Genomic DNA, 23099 nt, shown 5'->3' on the forward strand with positions numbered 1-23099 from the left:
AAACCATTTAAACTTAATAGTTTAAGCTTTTAGGTATGTTTTGAGAATATAATTTATATTATTATCTACTAATTTTTGAAAAAGGATTAAACACAATTTTCCCCACTTACATGGAATTTCAACCGATCTTTCTTATTATCCAAGTTTCCACAATAGTATTAGTATGTGGATGCATCTCTTATTTTCTCAATCACAGGTGACAGAAAAAACTGAGAAGAATTCATGTTAGAAGTACTGTTGCAAGGGAAGAAAAACGTCAAGAACTGTTGTATGTATCTAAAGGAATATGTTATGTCTCTCTCTTTATATAGAGGAAGAAAATTATTTCTAGATAATCTTCTTTGCTGAGTGTATGTATTTTACTGGAGAACAAACTTGTATTCATCTCAGAGGGTACTTCATTGAGATGCACGTGACAACAAGGCATCAAGGAGTGTATAAAGTGTAAAACGAAGTTGTGATGTCATTAAAAAAAATGGAATTTCAATGATACCCAATAAAAAGAATCTTAAATTACTTTTTAGTCAATGAAATAAAAGTGTAAAACGTAGGGAAAACATAAAGGAAAAAGGAAAAAAATGTCGAGAGTGCGCAAGGGCATATGCGCCTGAACCTTTTTTTAAAAAAAAATTGGCGATCACACCAGGCCTCTTTAATTTTTATTTTTTTATATTAAAGGGAAGGTGACTTAAAATAAAAAAAAAAAAAAAAAAAAAAAAAAAAAGCAGCACAAGCGAATGCTTAACTAGTTTTTAATAACAAGTGTCTCTAGAAAGTCAAACCATAAATTATTTTTTTTATCAAAAATCTTGATTTTTAATTTATTATTTTTATTCAAAAGATTTAGAAAAAAAATATATACACCTTGATAAAATTATCTATGACCTCAAATAAACTAGAAAACAGAAATAAAAATTTTTTTCAAGCTTAAATCTATCATCTCATTAAGTTGAAAGAAAAAATACACAAAAAAAATATGTATCATCAAAAAAAAAGCCATTGACACCAAAACCAACCTTTTTCATTGTTGGAATTAATATAAATTGATATTTTCTCTTTCTATACTAGAATTCAGTTACTTTCACTATTCTCTTAAATTAGAAACCAAAAATATAAGAAAGTTAAAATTGTGTATTCAAATTGAATTTTTTAAATACTAAGGGACTAGGCATTGATCATTTAAAAAGTAGAAGGATCAAAATTAACTTTTGACCCTGGTTTTTGAAGCGCCATCCGTTGTCTGTCTTTTTTTTACTTTAATCTTTTCATTTCTTAATAAATATATTTATATCAGCTATCAATTTAAATAAAATAGCAAAAAAAAAAAAAAAGGAACGGAGGCAATAAACAGAGCCACGTGTCTGTTAGAAAAAAGACCTTGTTTTATTTCTTGTTCGTCGCAATGAAATCAAGTAGTGTATAATTGTCTATCCATTCAAAACTATTAAAAAATATATTAATTTAATATTTTTTAAACTAAATGCAGTTAAACGCAGTTTCAAAGGAAAAACAAACGGAGAAACGAGGGATTAACACTGTGAATTTAGAAACAATAAAAGAAAATCAGGTGCTTCTTCTGGAGAAAACAACGGCAGCCGCTATGGAAGAGCAAAACCCTGCTTCTCAGTCTCATAGAAGCACGGAGCAGCTACAAGACAACGCAGAATTGGAACACCAATATGGGTCTGTAACCTTTCGCTCTCTTCTCTGTCATCCCATCGTTATATTTCTCTTTTTCTTCTTTTCTTATTCTATTTTGGTGCTGTGATAATAATAGATGCGAGCACTACCGGAGAAGATGCAAAATCCGAGCTCCATGTTGCAACCAAATCTTTTCTTGCCGCCACTGCCATAATGAAGCTACCGTAACCAGCTCTCTCCCTTTATCTGCCTCTATTATTTCTTTTTATTTTTTCAGTTTAGGGATTTTTTCTTTCTTTCTGTGTGTGTCTTAGAGCTCGCTGAGCAATCCCAAGGATCGTCATGAAATAGTCAGGCACGATATTAAACAAGTATGCTCAATTTCTTAATCTATCTTCTTTTTCTTTTTCCTTCTTATGGATTTATTTTGATTTCATTGAACAATTGGTGTTACAGGTTATTTGTTCAGTTTGCAACACAGAGCAAGAGGTATGGATAACCCAGTGGGTTTGAGGAAAAAGCATAAAAACTCTTAATCTCAAATGTTTTGTTTTTGTTTTTCAGGTTGCTCAGGTTTGCAATAAGTGTGGTGTCAAGATGGGTGAATATTTTTGTGATATTTGCAAATTCTATGACGATGATGTAAGTGAATATTGAGTTATAATTTATTGAGATGACTGACAGTATGACGAGTTAATATTAGGATTGCTCTGGTTTAATTGTTGTGGTGTTAATTTTTTGCAGACAAGGAAACAGCAGTTCCATTGTGATAGTTGTGGGATTTGTAGGTTAGTTAAGAGACTTTCATTATACATTTAATCCATAGCCAGCTTCGTTTCTTAGGGGCGATATCTTTCCTTCTTGTTGTTCCTGCTGTCATAATTTGTGTTTACGCTTACTGTTACCTAAATTGTTGTTTTCAGACTCGGTGGCCGTGAAAATTTTTTTCACTGTGAGAAATGTGGTTTGTAACTCACTGCTTTTCTGGCTCTTGTGATTCATTCACTTATCTTTTCACTTTGTTTTTTGATGCATGTAGCTCTGCTGCAGGTTGTGATGGGTTTTTCCCCCTGACTTACTATGACTTTAATTTTGAATATTATCATTTATTAATTAGATTTGATAGTAAGTCAACTGTCAACCCTGAGATAATTTTATTAGGCACTACTACTTATGATAATTTGGTTATTTGTTCCGGGCAAATGATTCTGGTTAAATATACCATACAAGAAAGAAAATCACATTGCACTTTCATAAGTTAGCCATGGTTGGCAGATTTGAGTAAAACTCCCAAGCTCTCAGTGGGACTTAAAACCAGGATGCAATATATAAACTGAAGCTCTCTAGGTAGGCAATTGGGAGCTGAAAAGGAAGAAAATATAAATTAAGTTAAAAAGCTACGGATTTGTCAGTTGGGAGATTCTTGAAATCACCTGTTGAGAAAATAAAAGGGCACTTGGGTGAGCAGCTAGCATTAGATAATGTATGAAGTTATAAACTCGAGATTTTTCATAACATAAAAAAAGTCTAGATGGAGCAACCTGAATACGCGTTTTGTCTCTTTAGTGTATTAACACTAGCTCAAAAAGTTACAGAGCCAGTGGCCAATCTTAAGGGAAATAGTTTATCAATTATTCTGCCCTTGGGTTCTGCATGCAATTTTCTAGCTGCCTGTTGATTATGTTTTGGATGCTATTAGTTTGCAGATCAATTGGACATTGCTTTATCTTCTCTAATGATTTGAAGTGTGCAGGATCCTGCTATGCAATTGATATGCGTGATAATCACTCATGTGTTGAGAACTCCATGAAAAATTACTGTCCTGTCTGTTACGAGGTTTGTGTTGACTCACACAAATGTACAGGAATGAAAAGGAATTTTTATGTTCTGACAGTGTTGTAATGTGCCAACAGTATCTTTTTGACTCAGTTAAACAAGCAATGGTTATGAAGTGCGGACATACCATGCACATGGACTGCTTTAAAGAAATGTCAAAACAACAGCAGTAAACTTCATCGATGTTATCTACTTATTTGTTTTCAATTGATTTTAACTAGTCAAATGATTGTGTTTTATATACAACATTTTTAATTTGATTACCAGGTATCGTTGTCCAATCTGCTCCAAGACAGTGATGGACACCTCAGAATATTGGAAAATGCTAGATGAGGAGGTATGACATCCCCCCCTAATTGTCAGAATTGTTGCAAAAATTTGAACTATAGTTCATGCTTATATGCCATGCCTTGGAAGAATAGGTTGTTATCGAGCACCCTGGATATATTAGAGTGGTGGAAAGAAGGTTGCTACACAGCAATGGCTAATTGACTGCACCATGGGTCATGTGAACTTGTATATGAGCTGATCTCATGCAGCCAAGTAATGATATTGAATGGTTAATGGACAGCATAGCAGGCTCTTGTAATGTCAAAGGTAATTTGAATAGACAGGATAAGATCGATGCTGCCATGCGATTGATTGACTTGATTCTGGCTCTCACCATAGACTTTATGATACCTTTTGCCCACAACTGTTTCAAATAAACCTAGCTTCCCTCTCCTCCCATTCACTCCCTCTCTTTGCCTGGTTTGGAGCGATGCTTCTATTTCTATTGGGAGTAGTTTGGATTGGAATCACAAAGCTTGGCTGTCTGCCTTGTACATATATTGTTACCTGGGAGCAGTAATTTATTTTTTTCAAGCATGTAGCTGTGTCCATTGTGTAGAGGTTTTCTTTTTTATTTAGATCTTGCTTGATTATTGAATGGTTGCTTTAAGCCTTTAACTTTGATGATAATTATAGTTACTATAGGTTAGAACTTTTTCTGCTTAATTTCTATAAAGTAGTATTCTGCAATAATTGGGGAAGTTTCTTTTGATAGATTGAGGCTGTTCAAATGCCCGAGCAATACCAGTATGAGGTAGTCTCTGTCCTTTTTTTCCATTTTCAATTTGATTATTGCAAATCTACAATGACCACCCTTCAATTATTTGAAGTATCCAGAACTTCTAAACTGACTTGATACTAACTGTCACCAAAAGTTCTTTAAAGTAGTCTGTCCTTTGATGTCTAAAAGATAAAAACAAGATTGAATAATAGAGGGGTGGTTCAGGACCGCCCTCAATTTCATTCTGAAGAGCTGGTTGTCTGTTTCTGACTCTTTGCACATGCTTTATTATGAACAATTCCTTCTTTATTGATATTAAGGAAAGGAAATATGCATTATAAGGCCTTTTGAAAAGTAGCATTCTTCATAGTGGAGGATGGGTTACCCACTTGACTGATGTTTCCCTAAAGCTGTTTCTTGAAGCTTCACCTGGTCTATCATATTGGTGCTTTGAAACTCATATGACTTGGACTAGGTTTTGAAACTAAATGAAACTTCATGGTAAAAACTGTGTCAGTAAGGGGTCTTTTAATCGATGCATTTTAGGGAGCCTCGTCATATGCATTTCTGAGAAAGCTGCACAACCCATCTAATTTTCCTGGGTCTGGGAATTTGGGGAGGACATGTAAACATTCATCATAATTACATTTACATCTGACTGGCCGTCCACACACGCAGACGCCCACAAATAAACATGGATGCATGTCCCGTTCTTGGTGCAGAAAGAAAATTCCTTGATGCGGGATTTTCTCTCATTCGCTCGGGTGTTTATACAGGTCTCCATCCTCTGCAATGACTGCAACAGCACTAGCAAAGTCGCCTTTCACGTTGCTGGGCACAAGTGCAAACAGTGCGCCTCGTATAATACCCGAAGGATTGCAGGAACCGGTAGCTAAAATGAAGTGTTTGTCAATCAGCAAAAGATATCGGCAACGAACTTGTGACGCCAACCTTGTTTAAACTCTTCATTCTAGCTGATGTTCTTCCATCAGCAAATTTTAATGGCATGGATTGTTCCTTTGATCCAATTAATTTCAGTCAGGTGATTTGATTTGGTGGAAGAGAATTGCCTGTAAAAAAGCTGTGTTTCCTTAAACACCATGGATAATCTTATGAGTTATTCGATTCATCTATCCTTTAGAAAGAGGTAAACTTTAAAAAATGTTTTGCAGAATTTACTTTATTGTATAGACATTTTCATTACAAGACTTTGTGGACATGTTTTTTTTATTTTTTAGATTTTACAAGTTAGCTTCCATTTTTTTATAATTTTCCTCGTATCTTTAAAATATTTTATCAGTTTTTAAACTTTTTTTATGGTTTGGGAGGCATTTTTATCCAGAAACAAAAAGTGATAAAAGGGCATATAAAAGAAAATATGAACAAGTACGAGAGCCAAAAAAGAATTAAACGAGTGTATAAAAGGATGTATTTGAAAGATAAATCAATTTTATTTAAAAAAACTAAAGGGTGGCTCCTATTGATCCCCGTGGAATATTAGCGATTTAGCATGATGAAGCGAAGGCAAGGGACGGGTCAAAAGTCCAGGTGCTGTGTTTTTCAACTATTTGAACTTTAGATTTTTTGTGGTCGTCAGCAAGTGTGGGGCCTCGCCTTTTAGATTTTTGTGCTCTTCAGTAATCGGGGGGGTTCTCGCCTTTTAGATTTTTTTTTTCTTTCTTTCTTAAAAGTGAGATGCAAGTTTTTTTTAGATGACTAGCTAGGTCGGACGCTTCACACCGCCAGCTGTGCTTGATAATGTAAATCAATTCAAGATAATTTGAATCTCGTATTGGTTTAATAATCTAAGTTTAATGAATGAAATTAAAAAAAATAAGTTTTAAAATATTAAAAAAAAATTAAGTTAATTTAGATTAATTTGACTAATTTGTTACACGTAAAATGAGATTATGAAAAAAAATTAAAAACAACATGGAAAAAAAAGTTAAATAAATAAAAAAAATACTTAAATAACCTAATCCAAGGATAAACTCATAAAAAATCACAAGAAAATATGGGTTAACTCGACTAACCTACTATCTAAAATATAAGATCAAAATAACCCACAAAAAAAGATAAATCAAGTCAATAAATTCAAAGCCCAATAACTCAATATCGAATGAAAATTTTTAAAAAAATCAATATGTTAAAAAGGATCTTAAAAAAATAAATCAAACTTAAATGGAGTTAATATTTAAAACCAGTGATTTGAGTCATAAAACTGTAATTAACTCATAAAAAAACACAATAAATAATGAAGCAAAGTCCCAATAATAATAAAAAAATTCAAAAAGCATTTTTAGGATACATGATGGTTGTTCAAATTTAGTTGCCAGATGTAATCACACGCATCTCATGAAAGGTGTTGTCAACATCCACTTACTATTACGTGCATAGACACGCAAGCTCTTTTTTCTTCTTTTATATTATTTATTAAAAGATTGATTTAACTCTCATGTAAATTGAGAATCATGAAAAAACCATTAAAAAAACAAAAAAAACCCTAGTAGCATGTTAATGTTTTAGTGTTTTCTTTTTCTTTTAAAGGTATTTTAGTCTTTTAATTATTTTGAAAAAGTAAAATGATAATGAAGCCCTTGTTAGCCCGACAATGGTTTTTTTATTATAAGGGTAAATTAGTAATTATATTGTGTAACAAAAACATAAATAGATTGATTTAACTGATTCATTCTAGAAAATATCAATTGAACATGTGAAAAGATAATTTTACCCCTGATAAAATAAATTGCTTTTCCTTTGAAATTATCGTGGAGAGCAAATACATTATTATGCCATAGCAATCCACAGTCTAACAAGTTTATCATCATGATGAATCATTAAGCACCCTTGACTTTTTGTTATATAATGAGTAAGACAACAAAATAGTCATGGTAATCAAGAAGTAAGAGTGTTTGGAATAGAAATTCGGTGATGTATGATTACTTTTTTTCTAATATATAACCCATTTGACGCAATCAAAATCAAGTTTTTCGCCTTCTTTATTTTTTGAATTCCATAAAAAAAATAAAAAAGCAAATCACATGGGACTGTACCTATATATATATATATATATATATATATATATATTTGGATTTGAAGAAACCCCACCATCCAGAAAGCGCACTTTGTGGGCCCAGATAAACGAGTAAAACCCCGGCTGTCCCAGGCTCTTACAAGAAGTGCACGCCCTGACTCGAACTCAAGACTTGTTGTGCAGATCTCAAGCCCTTTGCTACCACGCTACACCCCTTGGGGACGACTGTACCTATATCCTCAAGCTACATTCCCAAAAACTTTGAAAACTTTTTGCTTTTTTATTTAAAATAATTTTTTTATATACTTTTAAATTATTTTGATATATTAATATTAAAAATAACTTTTAAAAAATAAAAAAAATATTTTAATATATTTCTAAATAAAATATACTTTAAATCTTAACCTCTACTGCAATCTCAAAAAAGTCTATATCCGTTTGAATACAACAGTGCATGGGCTATTAAGCATTCTCACGTGATAGAAAGTTAATGAATGAAGTACAATTCATGGATCAACTCTGCTTCTGCTTCTGCTTCTGCTTCTTCGTCCTGTCATTTTAAAATCAACTAGAATACACACTTCATTCTACATTGTCCCCATTCTATACGCTGCTGAAATACCCTTTATAAAAATTAAGAAATCCTGTATTTATGTCTGGATATTTCCACTGCAACCAACAAACCATGAAAGTCATAAAGATTAGATTTTAACTCCCAGATCTTATCTCTTTTTCTTTTTTGTTTGATGTCATGGGATTTTTGGGTGAAGTATAATTAAATTTAATAACTCTATATTAGATAAAAAAAAACAAAAAAAAGATGAAAAAGAAACTATTGTTGTACAAGACATGTATTACTATTCACTGAAATAGTGATTTGACAATATCATCTCTAACTAAAAAAAACTTTTAATTGGGTTATGATTAATTTTTATTATTTTATATTGGTTTTATTATGGATTTAAAGGTTACTCATGGGATTTTTTTTTTTTTGTAATTGACGTACATTAAATGTATTTATAAAAAATATATTGGCATGTGCATGATATGTGCCAACTTGTGGATGACCCCTGCATTAATTGGTTAGTGCGTGTGGAGCTTTTCAAAAACCAGATATTATATTTCAAGATAGCACTTAAAATGTCTTGACGCCTTTGATTAAGAGGCGTTGGTTGTTTCAAGATTCATGATAGTTTGATGTCAATGACTATTTATTCTCCCTTCTTCTCTTTTCTCCCATTTAAATTTTCATGTTATCTATTTTTTTCTATGAAATTATTCTAATTTTATATCTATTGCTATGAAATTTATGAATTAATTTAGTTTAACTGAGTTTTTGAACTTTTTTTTTTTTTTTTATGTTTCACCTCCAACATTAAGTTTATTATATTTTATATTGGTTTATGTTGTGTCTTTTTTTTTATAATCATTTATTTATATTAATGCTATATTTTTTTATTTAAATTATCAATCGACGATCAGGTAACTCATGTAAATCAGATCCTTTGTTTTTTTACTTCAAATTTTTACCAGCCCGCTGCGAATCACTGAACACAAATCTAGTGTAATAAGAATGAGATAATCTTCAGTAAAAGTTAATTTGGTAACAGTAATTATTGTTTATTTACATTTGAACTGCTAAATTTCAAAAAATAAAACTATATTCAAACAAGAACTTGGCAGCTGAGAAACAAAAGATGAAAAGATGGATCATGTCCAATCATTGAAATTGATTGTTAGAAAAAACAAACAAAAAGGACAATCAATATTCAAGATAGTTGTTCTTGAACAGCAAGAGAGAACAGCTTTCTCATCCTTTTCAGGCTCATTCTATATATATATATATATATATATATATATATATATATTCACACTCAATCTCCAACGAACACATATTGTCTTACTGATCACTACTCAATAAATATTACAGTACCCAGTAAGTTGTTTAAGAATACATATATAAAAAATGACAGAATCTCTTAAACCCCAACATCATCAGCAGCAAGAACCAAAACAGCAAACAACAACCATCATGAACCCCAAACCACAGCTAAAAAGACTTTGTGATTACTGTAATGACACCACAGCTCTCCTATATTGCAGAGCTGACTCAGCTAAGCTTTGTCTCTCTTGTGACCATGAAGTTCACTCAACAAACCAGCTCTTCTCCAAGCACACTCGCTCACTCCTCTGTGATGTCTGTCACACATCCCCTGTCTCAATCTTCTGTGAAACAGAGCACTCTGTTTTTTGCCAAAACTGTGACTTGGAAAGACACGGTCTTTCTTCGCTTCCTTCAACACACAATCGCAGGCCGATTGAGGGTTTTGCTGGGTGTCCTTCAGGGAATGAACTGATGGAAATCTTGGGGTTTGAAGATCTGGGTCTCAAGCAGTCTATGCTTTTTAGTGAAGAAACGGATGGGTTTATGGGGTCTGGACTTGACGATGGCTATTCGGATTTGTTCATTTGGGATAGCACTGCTGTTAGCATTGATGATTTCATTATGTCCAGTGATTCGGGCCCAAATCTCCAGGCTTTAGGAGCACCTCCTTTGCCTCAGGCAAGTATCCATTTTTGCTTCTTAACAATGACTGTAAAGCTTAAATTAGTGCGAGCAGTTTGTCGTTAGGTTCAGATGATTTTTATAGTCGGTGCTATGAAGTTTCCAATTCTGCTCATTGCTGTAGTGAAAAGTCTCGATCGAAGTATTTAACAAAGCCATTTAGTTGCAAAAAATACTTTGAAAAAAAAACGAAAAAAATTCCGGATTACCAACCAAACCCAGCTGTATGGTTTTTTTTTTTTTCTTTCAATTAGTTTCCTTTGTTGATATTTGCATGAATTTGATTGAGATTTCTTGAACCTTTGTTTGATTTCCTCATCACTGTTTACTTTTTTTTCTCTGGCTGAAAATTAGTCAGAATGGTTGTGGGAAAATTTAAACTACGAGCTCGATTAGCCATTGCCGGTAGATTTTAGTTTTCTAAAAATTATATCTTTATGTAAAAAATTTCTGTTTTGAAAATGAAAGGCCTTAGGTGCTAAATGCTAGTCAACTTTTGTGGATGGACTACTGTGGTTTTGACTTGGTTCAGGATGTCATTCTTGGATCAGAATTCGTAATGCTGTTCTGGGCAGCACAAGGACGAGATACTTTGTCAGCTTCTTGAACCAGTGGGATTGAAGCCTGACTCGTATGGAAATGCAGTCATTTATCTTATGAAAAATTATTTTAATTAAATAAATTATAAATGAAAGAAAAATTAAATAAAGTTTTGATTATTTTATATCTAATTTTTTATTTTATGGTGATTAATTAAATATTTATAATTATAAAAATTAATTCTTATTATTTTTTAATTTTTTAACTTTCAAGATTCATTATAAAAAAAAAATTAAAGAGTTTGTAATTTGAATTTTTTCAGATTTTACAGTTTTCCTGTTCTTATTTTTAGTGTGTTTCCTTCTTTTTTTTATGTTTTGGTTTTCTTTTCAAATCTAGAGCTTAAGATCATCTTGTTAAGAGATAATTGAGTTATATATATATATATAAATTGATTTATAATCTCAAGGTTTTAATCTTTTATATTAGACTTTGTTTGGTTTGTCTTATGAGAAAAAAAATTAATAATAAAAATAATAATATAGATTAATTATAAAAGAGCTTTTTAACATCTTCAAAATTTAATTTATTGTTTAATTTGCTTTTAAGTGGTTATATTCTCACATATAGATTTAATTTTATTTCCATATACTTTAATCTATAACATTTTGGTATGTTATGATTTTTTTTTTTTTTAGAAGGTAGTTATTTATATCTCTATTTTAAAATTATAGTTTATCTTCTAAAATTATTTTTCATGTTATTTGGATGATATTATGCATATAATAAATCTTATTGATTTATATTTTATATTAAGTGAATCATTTTTTTCATTCATAATAGTTTATGTTATCTTGTTTAAACTCTATAAAATTAACATCAAAGTTATATGATCGGTTTTGTTCATGTATACGTCATTATTCATATATACAAAAAGTTAGTGTGGTGAATAGATACAATCTAGAAAATTCCGTCTAAAAAAGATTAAGTTTTAAGTAGAATAATTTATGGCCCCTCCAATTTTTTAAAAAAACTTTCTTTGTGAAAGTATTATTCACATAATATTATGTTTATATACAATACATTTTGTAAGTGAAATGGTTGTTGGTTTTATCTTGTATAATTTAAATATTTTTATTTAAAAAGTTTTTTATTACAAGTTTTTATTTTATTTCTTGTTTATTGTGAAGCTGAAATATTTATTTATAAATATGATTGGCTATTGTGTTTTCTTAGATTATATCATGTCTTCTACTTAAGATTTGGTTGTTTCAACCAATGTTCTTCAATAAGTGTTACTTTGTTAGTGAGGATTCTGTAATCACCTTATATGGTGCATAATAAAAAACCTGAAAAGTTAATGTATTGAACTTTAATAAGTGACAACAAAAGATAATATTCTATCTAACCATCTTGAACTTGATAAAGTTCTTAACTAAGAAAGTGATAAAATCATCAAAAAATGAATCTAACTCAAATATGTGGCAATTGAAGATGCATGGAATCATACTAATTTTATGTGCAAGAACTACATCTTGAATGGGTTGGACAATACACTATATGATGTGTATAGTTCAATCAAGAGGGCAAAAGCATTGTGAGAAGTTTTAGATAAAAAATACAAAGTTAAGATGTTGATATGAAGAAATTCATAGTCAATAATTTTTTAGGTTTCAAGATGATTGATTTAAGGATCGTAATGAGTCAAGTTTAAGAGTTCCAACTCAACTGGCATGATATATATGTTGGAAGTATATTTCTAAGTGAATCCTTTCAAGTGACTACAATCATTGAAAAATTATCATCATCTTGAAAAGAATTTTAAAACTATCTTAAGCATAAGTGTAATGAGATGAGAATTGAAGATCTTATTTTGATGTTGAGAATAGAAAAATGACAATAAATTATCTGAAAGGAGAATCAACTCTTTTGGTGTTGTAAAAGCAATTTTTATGGAACAAGAGGTAAAGTCCCACAACAAAAAAAGCTTGCTGTGAAAGTTAAAAGAGTTTTCAAGAAGTTCAATAACAAGTGTTTTATCTGTAATAAGACTGGGCATCTGGCCAAATATTACAGAAATAAAGGTAAGTAAGAAAACCTCATGAAAAAAATTGTTCAAGTCAATGTCACCGAAATTCATCATCTCATTAATAAAGTTTTATAAATGAACTTGTCTTGTGTTATTTTCAAAGTCAACATTATCAACAATCCTAAGTAACGATGGGTTGACATTGATGCTACAAGACATGCATGTATTGAGAAGATGTTTTCTAATTACAAAGAAGTGGATATAGAAAACCTATACATGGTGAACTTATCAACCTCTGAGATACTAGGTATTGAAAAGGTCATACTAAAGATAACCTTCGAAAAGCTTCTTACAGTTAACAATGTATTGTATGATGCTGGCATTAGAAAAAACTTAGTGTTTATATCATTATTGAGTAAAAATGATTTTAAGATGGTTTTTTAGAGTGATAAATTTAAGTGATATGTTTATATGAAATGGGTATTTGTGAGATGATATTTTTAAAATGAATGTGATGATCATTGTAATCAATTATCAGAACAAAAATAAAAATATCTTTTCTTATTTGTTTGAGTCTTTTGATGTGTTGCATGAAATGTTAGGTCATGTGAATTATAATTTTATGCATGTATCAATAATCTAGGAATCATTACAAAGTATGATTAAAAAAAAAATTATAAATGTGAAATTTATGTAGAATCAAAATTTTAAAAAAATATTTTCAAACAATTAAAAGAAATAGTGAACCTCTAGACTTGTTCCACTAAGATATTGATAATTTAAAGTTTTTGCAAACTAAAGGTGGAGAAAAATATTATATTATTTTTATAGATAATTCAATAAGGTATTGTTATACTTATTTGCTTAGGAGTATAAATGAAACTCTTGAAATGTTTAAACATTACAAGAATGAAGTTGAAAATTAATTCAACAAAAAGATAAAGGTAATAAGATGTGATAGAGATGGAGAATATAAAGCACCATTTGGTGAATTCTGTTTCCAAAATAGTTTTTTTCGTTAAACTATTACTCCTTATTCACCATAACAAAATGACATTACAAAACGTAAGAACTAAACATTAAAATAAATGATAAGTAACATGTTGATAAGTTTAGGAGCACCTTAAAACTTGTGGAGGGAAGCAATTCTAACAGTCAATTATATACTTAACAAGGTACCCCATCAAATGTTAGAAAAGACATTTATAAATTGTGAAAAGGTAGAAGACTTTCCTACAAATACATCAAATTGTGGGGGTGTCTTGCAAATATAGTAATATTTGATCCTAAAAAGGTCAAGATATGATCTAAGACTGTGGATTGTGTATTTATCGAATATGCATACAATAATAATGCATATAAATTTCTTGTACACAAGTCAAAATTAAAATATTTTATTCATCAATTGATATAAGTGTACATTGTCCAAGAATAGAGGTAAGAAACTAAACCAATTAAAATATTGTTGAAAAATTAGAAGTCTAATGTACATTATGAATTGTACAGGGCGTAATATTGTTTATTCAATTAGTAAATTGAGTAAATTTACAAGTGTAAATCATTAAAATAAAATAAAAGGGGTACTTAAGTATTAAGGTACATCTTGGATTAAGGGATATAATATACTTGTTACTCAGCAATACTAGAAGGGTATAGTGATGTCAATTGAATATTTGACACTAAGGATTCAAAATCTACAAGTCAACGTCTTCACACTTGGTGGAGCAACTGTGTTGTGGAAATGCCCCAAACAAACGTGTATTGCTAGGTCCATGAGGAATCAGAGTTTATCACTCTTGACAAAGCTGAAATGGAGGTTGAATGGATTCATAATTCTTTAGAGGATATTCTGTATTAGTCAAAATTAGTACCAGTTATTTGTATCCATTGCAATAATCAGTCTATAATTAAAAAGGCACAAAATAGTATATTTAATTGGAAGTTTAGACATATATGTCATAGACATAATATCGTTAAACACTTGCTTTCGAAAGAAATTATTTCCATTAACTATATAAATTCAGAAAAATATTGTGGATCCTCTAACCAAAGATTTTTCGAGATAGCTTGTGTATAATACATTAAGAGAAATGGACTTAAAGCCTTTAAAAATGAGAGTGTAATGATGGTAATCATACCTAGTTGATTGAAAATTTCAAGATTTAGGTTCAAATGAAAAAATAAGTCATATAACATTCTCGATAGCATTAGAAAATTATTATTTCATACTTATTATTATAATGAAATAAGTGTTGGTTATAGCGTGGTAAAGGATGAGTTGGACTCTTAATGATTTTTATATTTCGATACACCGGGTCAAGTATAGCAAAATACTCTTAATAAAAGATCACTTATATGAATAAGAAATGTGATTGTTTATTTATAAATTTCAATAAAAACTGAATTCTTTAAAACACTTATGAATCTAAAAGTTGTTTAGGGCTAAAATGAACACAACAGTAAGAACCCAAAAAAATCTCTAGGTAGATAATTATGTGAGTAATATTGTTTTAGTTTACATAAAAGACTAAATAGATTAAGATATTACGTTCATTATTTAGCCGAGTAAATCCTATAATATTTTCTAAGAAAGGTTCAAAGTAAAAAAACTACCTATCCTGATGTAGTAATCTATTAAATCAATATTTTTCAACAAATCTTTAAGTTGTTTTTAAATTGGGGAGTTAATTTTCATTCATGTGGGAATTGTTGGAAATTTGTTATAATTAAATAAATTATAGGTGAATGAGAAATTAGTTAAAAAAAACCCATGGTTTTTCTACTAAAAAATCTTAGTTTTTCTAGATTTAATTGTTGATTTTTGGTGGAAAACCCATGGTTTTTCTAGATTTAACTGTTGATTTTTGGTGGAAAACCCATGGTTTTTCTAGATGTAATTGCTGATTTTTGGTGGCTAATTAAAAATTAATAATGATTAGTCCTTATTAACTCTTCAATCTTATAACTTTCAGAATTTATTAAAAAAAAAAAAGTATGAGTTTTTAACTTAAATTTTTTATATTTTACGTATTTTTTTTCACCTTATTTTTATTGTTTTTCTTTTTCTTTTTATGGTTTGATTTTCCTACTAAATTTAGCTCTTGTAATTATCAATGTCACATGTATTTTTAGTGTAATAAAAGCAGAGTAATTTATCTTTCCTTCATTCAGGAAAATGGTGAAGCTGCAAATCAAGCTTCGTTTCCTTCGACATTACCAGGAAGCAACGTCGAGGAAAGTTGTGCAGTTCCTGAAACAGAGTTCAACATCAGTGACAGCGCAAGTCACATGAATGATGGCCATGAAGCAGAGCCACAACCCTCTACAATTGGAACATTACCAGCTCTCCCAAATGTTGGGACACATGAATTAAGCAGCCAGGAGAGAGATTCTGCTATTTCACGATACAAGGAGAAGAAGCAAACAAGGAGGTATTTGCATCCCCTGTTTGCCTTCAGTAGCTTGAGTTTTCAAATCCCTGTTTTCAAATACAAAAGGACTTGAACATGCGCATTCCAATTCCACATTTCTAGTTAATTTGCACACTATTCAGCTTTGGTTTTCTAAAATCAATGCGACGCCAAGAACATAAATTGACATTAGCATGTTCTCAGTGCATTGACATAACTGAGAAAATAAGATTCAAAATGAACCCTTTTTTCTGCTTACTAAGGATGATTCATTAGCACGAGCTGTGGTCTTAGACGTTGTTCTTCTGGGAATCTTAAACCAGCGTTCTTCTTGTGAAAAAACAACAGGTACGATAAACGTATCAGGTACGAATCCCGCAAGGTTCGAGCAGAAAGCAGAACAAGAATCAAGGGGCGTTTCGCTAAGCTGGATCATTGAAAGTGGCAAGCAGGTGTTTTGGCTGTTACTGTTGACAATTTCTGGAAAAGTTTTGAAATTATCTGTCAAAGTAATCTCTGCACGCATCGGATGGCTACACAATATCACCCAGAAAATATCAAGTTCACATGTCTGTCTCAGAGCATGCTACTTGCACCATCTGGTTAAAGCAGAGCAAATTAGCTTCTTTATTGTGAACCAGCAGGTCAGGTACCAGGAGTAGCTCAGGAGACGGAACATCACAAGAATTTCTGGGTATTTTTCTAGAATGGATTGCTGAGTTATAGCATATACCGCAATATGTGTCATTGTTTCTTATGTTAGGGCATATTATACAAAATATCACTTCTCTATCCAGGGTAATGTTTCACTCTGTTTATTGCTGCCTCAAACTTAAAATGACTCTTGTATATATTCAGCAAAATGTAATATAAAATAGGTTTTTTTTTTCTTCTCTTTATTTTTCGGTCAGCCTAGAGGCTCATCAAGCTGTTCTTTACTCTTTTTTTGATCGGCTTAACTTCACTTTTAGGTTTTCCTAGACAGGTCAGGTCAGATTATTTTTTTTAATATAAAAAGGATATCTACATAATAATAACCCTAATTAACCTATGTTTGATTAATACAAGAGATATAAAAGATCATCAAACCAATTTCACCTCCATCATGTACGCAAACCCCACCAACACAAAGAAGATAACGCATTGCTCCAAACACCATCATGGATAGTAGACTCTGGTAACCGAATAACCTCTTAAGGTCTGTTTGAAGGGCACGAGGGTTATCACATGCTAATGGGTGCCCCCAACAACTTTTTTTTAAAAAAATAATATTTAACTTTATAAAGTTACAAAAGAGCCCCTTAGTGAACCTTAAAATTATTTTTAAAATGAAGAAAAGACTAAAACACCCTTGAAACAAGCCTTAGATTTTTTTATTTTAAGGACAATTCAGTTACTTAATTGCTCAATAAAAATAAAAATATGAATAAGTCTCTTTGTGCAAGTTCAATGTTTTTTTTTTTTTTTTTAAGTGTGTAAAGTATTTTAATTGTGCAAAAAATATTAAAAAAAAAAAAAAAAACTCCTGGACGAAAGATATATTTATTTTGCTTTTAAGAGCAACAAATGCATTTCACCAGGCTAAAAAAAGTGTGATTCTAACAGAATCATTTGTTGTTGGTGCAATAAATTTGTAGAAGAAAAGAAACCTTTTTTATATATATCTTCAGGACGGTGGTTATCCTAATTCTTGGATTTTATGTGGTATATGGATAGCTCTTAGATATATCTTGAGGCCATTTTTTAAAATTGGAACATGATTGTGCGTGTGTGAGAGTGTTTGATAGAGACCTTTTTAAAAATATCTAGGGGTTAATTGAGACAAAAATAGTTTATAAATGGGAGAATCGAAAATAATTCAAACTTGGAGGGGGTATTAAGAAAGGACAAAGTATTAAGGTCTTATTGCAATACCTCATAAACTTTATGGAGAAATTTGAATTTACCCTAAAACTGTATCGACCGAATCCTATTAAACGGCAACGCTTCTGCCGCAAGCGTAGAGCCAGAGTCAGAAAGCCAATTTAGAACGACGAGGTGACAAAAGCGGAAGAGCAAAATTAGGGTTTCTGAAAAATCATTGAAGAATGAAGAAGAAAAATCCAAGCAATAGAGAAGACGATAAGGAGAAAACCAATGGCCCAAAATCAATGATGAACAAAAGGAAGAAAAACATGAAGAGATTAGGAGGAGCCGCCGGTCTTTCTCTTGAAGCCTTCGTTAATGCCAAGTCCAACAATTCCTCCTCCTTTTCCAATCCTGCCCTTATAAGTATGTATAGTTATCGTTTTTTTCTAAGTTAAATGGTTGGGTTTTGTTTAATGCTTGTTGAAAATGGTTGATCAAGCTCCCAACTTTAGTGGGTTTGCTTTTTTCTGACATTTTTTGTTCTTAAATAAGACGTTTAGAAGATGTTGAACGTATACTTGGGGTAGTTCGATGTTTTCAATTTTGTTATGAAATGTGAGACGATCTGCTTTTTTGCTTCCTTTTCTGACCTTTTTTTCTCTGTTTCGCATCAGAGAAGCAAAGGGAGTTTTATAAGAATGCCAAGTACGTGAGCAAGTTTAAGAAAAAGTTGAAGCAACAACATCAGCCGAATGAGCTCCCTTCGGATGTAAGACCATCAGAGGTGTGAGATCGTTTCTTTGGACCAGAATCTTTTCTTTTTTTTCTTGCTTCGCCGAAAATATCTTGTTTGTTTTAATAAATACCATCGTTGCAAAGTATTTCATCGTGTTCTTCTTACAATTTATAAGATGATAATAGAGCTTCAATCTGGGCTCATGTCCTAGATTGGAAATTGAGATTTCACTGTAAGTTCCATTTGTTTTAGTGTGATTTAGTGAGAATTTATGTCTTGCTGATTAGAAATGCAGCGCAAATGGGTTCTAGAAATTGAAAATTTTCAGTGAAGTTTCTGGTGTATAATTGCTTTCAAGATTGACATGGAAGTCAAATTCGAACGAGTCATTTACAGTTTCAATTCCTTTTACAGGCTGAGAATGAAGATCGGGAAGGTAGCAAGATGATGAATAAGAATAAGAGGAGCAAGAATAGCTTGAAAGAATTGTATGAGAAACGGCGTGAAGAGGGAGAGAAGGCAAGGATCGAAAGAGAGGCGATTCTAAAAGCAAAGAAGGAAGGAAGAGAAAGGTCCGAGTCCCGTAGAAAAGCTGCGAGGGAGAAGATGTTCAAGAAGACCCGTCATGGTCAGCCTGTTATGAAGTACAGGATTGAGCATCTCTTGCAGTTAGTTCAAGGTTCCAATGAAAATTCAACTGACAAAAATCCCTAGTGAAGAGGTGAGCTGACATGTCTTCTTGCTTTGCCTTGGCCACTTGCACCATGCTTGCTCACTTGACTAAATAACTGGTGAAGTTTCTGAGTATTTAGTGTTATTGCTTGAGATGAGATGATAGCAGGAAATTAACTTTATTCTAATCGAATCACAAGGCAAAGTACTCTGTTTACTCAAAATTCCAATGATTCATCGTGGTATTATCACAATCTTCATAGCAATCGCATGAGCTACAATATGGAAAGTATATTTAGGCATTTACTGGCACTAGAAATAAACAAGTACAAAGTCGTTTGAGCAAAGAAAAACAGTACTACATGATTAACGAGGTACATAGAACCAAATTCTTCAGCCCTACCCGCGAAAGCAAGATTCAGATGACAAACTCGCACACATGTTCAGACTACGAGGAACCTGGCCGGAGTTGCAAAGAGGAGAACCGTTTCAAGCAACGCGATACAGCACCAAAGCTCGCCGAGGAGGTGGAGTACAAATGGCCATGAGGGCAAGAGCTATGACCAGTGCCATGACAAGTCCCATGAAATCGAGACCAAGGCCATGATCTGCATGAATTTCAGAGCAAACAACTTTCCCCATGTTCGACAGTTGGGACACTGTCCTGAATCCTCTCTTCTCTTCCCAGATAGAAAAGAAACGCAGATGCAAGAAGGATATATTGGCTTTTCCTTTTCTTATATTTTTATAACATAGAATGTAATGTAGAAGTATGGATCGGGGTTTGTTTACTTTCCAATCGAAGTCAAGTCGTCGTGGAAAATGTTCACAGAGCTGGCTTTTTCGAACGATAGATATCTCCAGAAAATTCGAAGCTCGATGGCCATTGGACTCTGGGGTCCGGTAATTCAAACCGTGACCACCCCCGGCGTCGATTTCAAGCTAAACACAAACACGTTTTTTTTCACTTTTAAAAACTGTTTTTGAAAAAAAAAATGATTTTTTTTTGTTTACTTTACTTTAAATTTTTTAAAATCATTTTAATATATTAATATTAAAAATAGATTTTAAAAATGTTATTTCAATTCATTCTTTAATCAAAAATTAATTATTTTTTTTATGTTTTGGATAGTTTTGATGTGTTGATTTCAAAAATAATTTTTAAAAAATAAAAAAGATATTTTTTAACACAAAAAATACTTTAAAAATAATTACAATCACATCATCAAGCTCTAAATCTGATGTTATAAAATCCAATCAAATTTGTTAATTTTAATAAATTGATCTAAACCCATGTGAACGGGTTATTAGCACTAGATTGACCCACGTAGAGATTTTTTCTTTTAATTAATTGAGAATTCAGTGATAATTATTCTTTTCATATTTACTCTTATAAAGAACTCAACCCACAACGATGGTTTCTTGAATTGAGAGGCGGGTTCACCCTCCTACTCTAAAAAGCTTGGAAAATTTAATCAACAGTGAAGTTTTTTCAACCCACAAGGATGGCCTATTGTATTCATTCACTACAGGCAAGGGTATCGATCCTTGAAAGAAGAGGCAGCTCGATCAAATAAGAGACATTTCAAGAAAACCTTAACACAGAATCTTCATCCATTGTCCAAACAAATCCAGGCATGTCAAACCTAGGCCCTGCAATGGTTCTGTATATATAAAGCTTCTCAACAGGGCAGCTTTCCGGCCTCAAGTCTGGAGGTCCCCTCTCATCAATAACTTCAACATTGAGTCTAGGCATCTTCTGACCCAGCAGCTTACATGCTCTGAAACTCACAGAGCAAGAAGACATCCAAAGGGATCGCATTGTCTCCAGCTTTGCAGCATTCGCCAAAAGAGCTTTGTCACCAAAGGGACAATCCCTTATCTCTAGTTTGCAAAGCTTTTCACGCCCAGACAACACATGGTGGAGTCCCAGATCACTATCCCCAGCAAATGCCACAGATAGCATCTCCAACTTTTTGGTGTAAGTTCCAATGTACTCAAACACGCGATCAGTCAATAGACCTGAGAGGGAAAGACGCCGGAGATCCTTGTTGTTTTCAACAATGCCTCCAAAACCCAAATCCAGAGGCTGGAGTGTTTGATAATCAGGAGCCCGTGGTTCAATAATACAAAGACGAAAGCAAGTCATACTTGGCCGGTTCTTTGCTATTGTAACCAGGGCAGCATTAGTCATTTGACGGCAAAAGTACAGAACTGACTGAAGCTTGGGACAGCCGTCAGAGACAGAGACAAGGCCCCTTTCTGTCAAGGATACATTTGGTTCCGCACCATATGGGTTAGATGGAAACACCCTCAACTCTGTCAGGTCCTTGCAACATGCTGCAAGAGCTTCGAGTCCAATGTCTTCAATACAATCCAGCACCTGCATTCATGCCCATTATTAACTTAAGAACAAAAACAGCAGGATTTTGTTTCTATTTTTTTGGAATAAAAAAAGAAGAAACCGAAACTTGAGTCACATAGATGCAAAGCAACATCCATACATGTTTCTGCAACAGCAATTAAAGTGTGGTACCCATATAAAAAATTGAATGCAAAAATTGACAAATGAGCTAGCAAACGTCTAGCTCTCACAATAAACTCTAGCTTTTCTAGAAATTGTGCCTCCTGCCAAGTGTACAAGGGAAGAGGTATTCAGAAATAAAAATTATGATAGAACTTAAAATTACAAGGTAAAACTAACCCATAAGCGCTGCAAACTTGGGCATTGACTGACAAGCTTAATGAGATCAGCACCTTGTATATTAGCATACCTCAAGTTGAGTAAGAGCCCGTTTGGCTCTGCGGCTGCGGCTGCGTTTTATTGAAAACACAGCGCGCAGCCGTTTGGTTAAAGAAAAAATCACTTTACTATTCACTGGGCCCCACTTGAAACAGAAAGCAGTCATTTCATGCTCTTTTTTTACTGTTCATGTTAATTGCACTGTTCAACGAACAGTGCAATTAACATGAATAGTATATAGTTATACTGTTCACTTAAAAACCCAGTGAACAGTGCAATTCTCTTGCACTGTTCACTTGCCTACGTGTTTTTTTTGTGTTATTTTTTTAACATTTAAAAAAAAAAATTAGTTTAGAGTGAAATTTATACCTGATAATATTTTATCTAATTTTATTACATGCTAAAAATATTATAAAAACTGTAGTTTTTGTTTGATGTATTTCGTACGTAATGAAATTATAAATGGTTTCATGGAATAATAAAAAGTATTTTATATAAAGTATGATTTATTTCATGATAAAATAGCAATAGTTAAATTTACAATATTTAAATTAAAAATCATAAGTACTAATATATATTTTTAAAATTATTTTATAACCTCAATTTTAAAAGCATTTTTAACGAAACACATTAAACTATATTTTCTTCAACTTCAATTTCAACCACAGTTTTAACTAAACATCTATTTTTTCAAACCAAACTCAACTAAAAGTACTTTTTATAAAATAACTTTTTTTAAACCACAACCACAACAGCTACCGCAATACTAAACACACTCTAAGCACCTGTGCCCAATTCAACCAGTTGCGGTGCACCACGAAGAAGATTGGCAAGCTTGACAAGGGGCATAACATGGTTGAGTTACATGTTTGTTATGCTAGTCCGAGTTAAATAGGGTTATGTTTTTTTCCTACCCAGTTTTATTTTTTAGTATTTAATAAAATGTGAATTGAACTATATTGTTTTTCTCATTTTGATTTTTTTTTTAGGTTA

At 32.0% G+C, this 23099-nt stretch overlaps 4 protein-coding genes across 7 annotated transcripts; 3 read left to right on the forward strand and 1 right to left on the reverse strand.

Moving 5' to 3' along the window:
• Positions 1-1420: 1420 nt before the first annotated feature.
• On the forward strand, positions 1421-5728 carry LOC118041435 (E3 ubiquitin-protein ligase MIEL1). 4 transcript variants are annotated; one of them, XR_004686325.2, is made up of 13 exons: positions 1427-1683; positions 1778-1865; positions 1956-2012; positions 2098-2130; positions 2206-2283; positions 2386-2429; positions 2565-2605; positions 3395-3477; positions 3555-3646; positions 3745-3814; positions 3900-4074; positions 4523-4561; positions 5305-5404. XR_004686325.2 is itself a non-coding variant. In XM_073404585.1 (12 exons), exons 1-12 carry the CDS (start codon positions 1481-1483, stop codon positions 5264-5266), a joined length of 888 nt encoding a protein of 295 aa, XP_073260686.1. In that variant the 5' UTR covers positions 1421-1480; the 3' UTR covers positions 5267-5334. The 4 variants fall into 4 exon arrangements, 3 of the variants coding, with proteins under 3 accessions (XP_073260686.1, XP_073260687.1, XP_034904664.1); XM_073404585.1 differs by lacking the exon at positions 3900-4074 and having other exon boundaries at positions 1421-1683; positions 5207-5334; XM_035048773.2 differs by lacking the exon at positions 3900-4074 and having other exon boundaries at positions 1432-1683; positions 5305-5728.
• A 3695-nt stretch (positions 5729-9423) lies between these two features.
• On the forward strand, positions 9424-17113 carry LOC118041433 (zinc finger protein CONSTANS-LIKE 13). Its single transcript, XM_035048772.2, has 3 exons — positions 9424-10125; positions 15869-16128; positions 16456-17113. The coding sequence occupies exons 1-3, from the start codon at positions 9529-9531 to the stop codon at positions 16544-16546; spliced, it is 948 nt and encodes a 315-aa protein (XP_034904663.1). The 5' UTR covers positions 9424-9528; the 3' UTR covers positions 16547-17113.
• A 949-nt stretch (positions 17114-18062) lies between these two features.
• LOC118041432 (uncharacterized) lies at positions 18063-19587 on the forward strand. The gene is made up of 3 exons (XM_035048770.2): positions 18063-18378; positions 18630-18739; positions 19106-19587. Exons 1-3 carry the CDS (start codon positions 18195-18197, stop codon positions 19403-19405), a joined length of 594 nt encoding a protein of 197 aa, XP_034904661.1. The 5' UTR covers positions 18063-18194; the 3' UTR covers positions 19406-19587.
• A 1308-nt stretch (positions 19588-20895) lies between these two features.
• LOC118041709 (protein TRANSPORT INHIBITOR RESPONSE 1) lies at positions 20896-22955 on the reverse strand. The gene is made up of 3 exons (XM_035049182.2): positions 22892-22955; positions 22068-22177; positions 20896-21746 (listed from the first exon to the last, which is right to left on the reverse strand). Exons 1-3 carry the CDS (start codon positions 22953-22955, stop codon positions 20949-20951), a joined length of 972 nt encoding a protein of 323 aa, XP_034905073.1. The 3' UTR covers positions 20896-20948.
• Positions 22956-23099: the final 144 nt, after the last annotated feature.

This window comes from Populus alba, chromosome 14 (assembly GCF_005239225.2).
Source record: "Populus alba chromosome 14, ASM523922v2, whole genome shotgun sequence".
NCBI classification, from domain to species: domain Eukaryota; kingdom Viridiplantae; phylum Streptophyta; class Magnoliopsida; order Malpighiales; family Salicaceae; genus Populus; species Populus alba.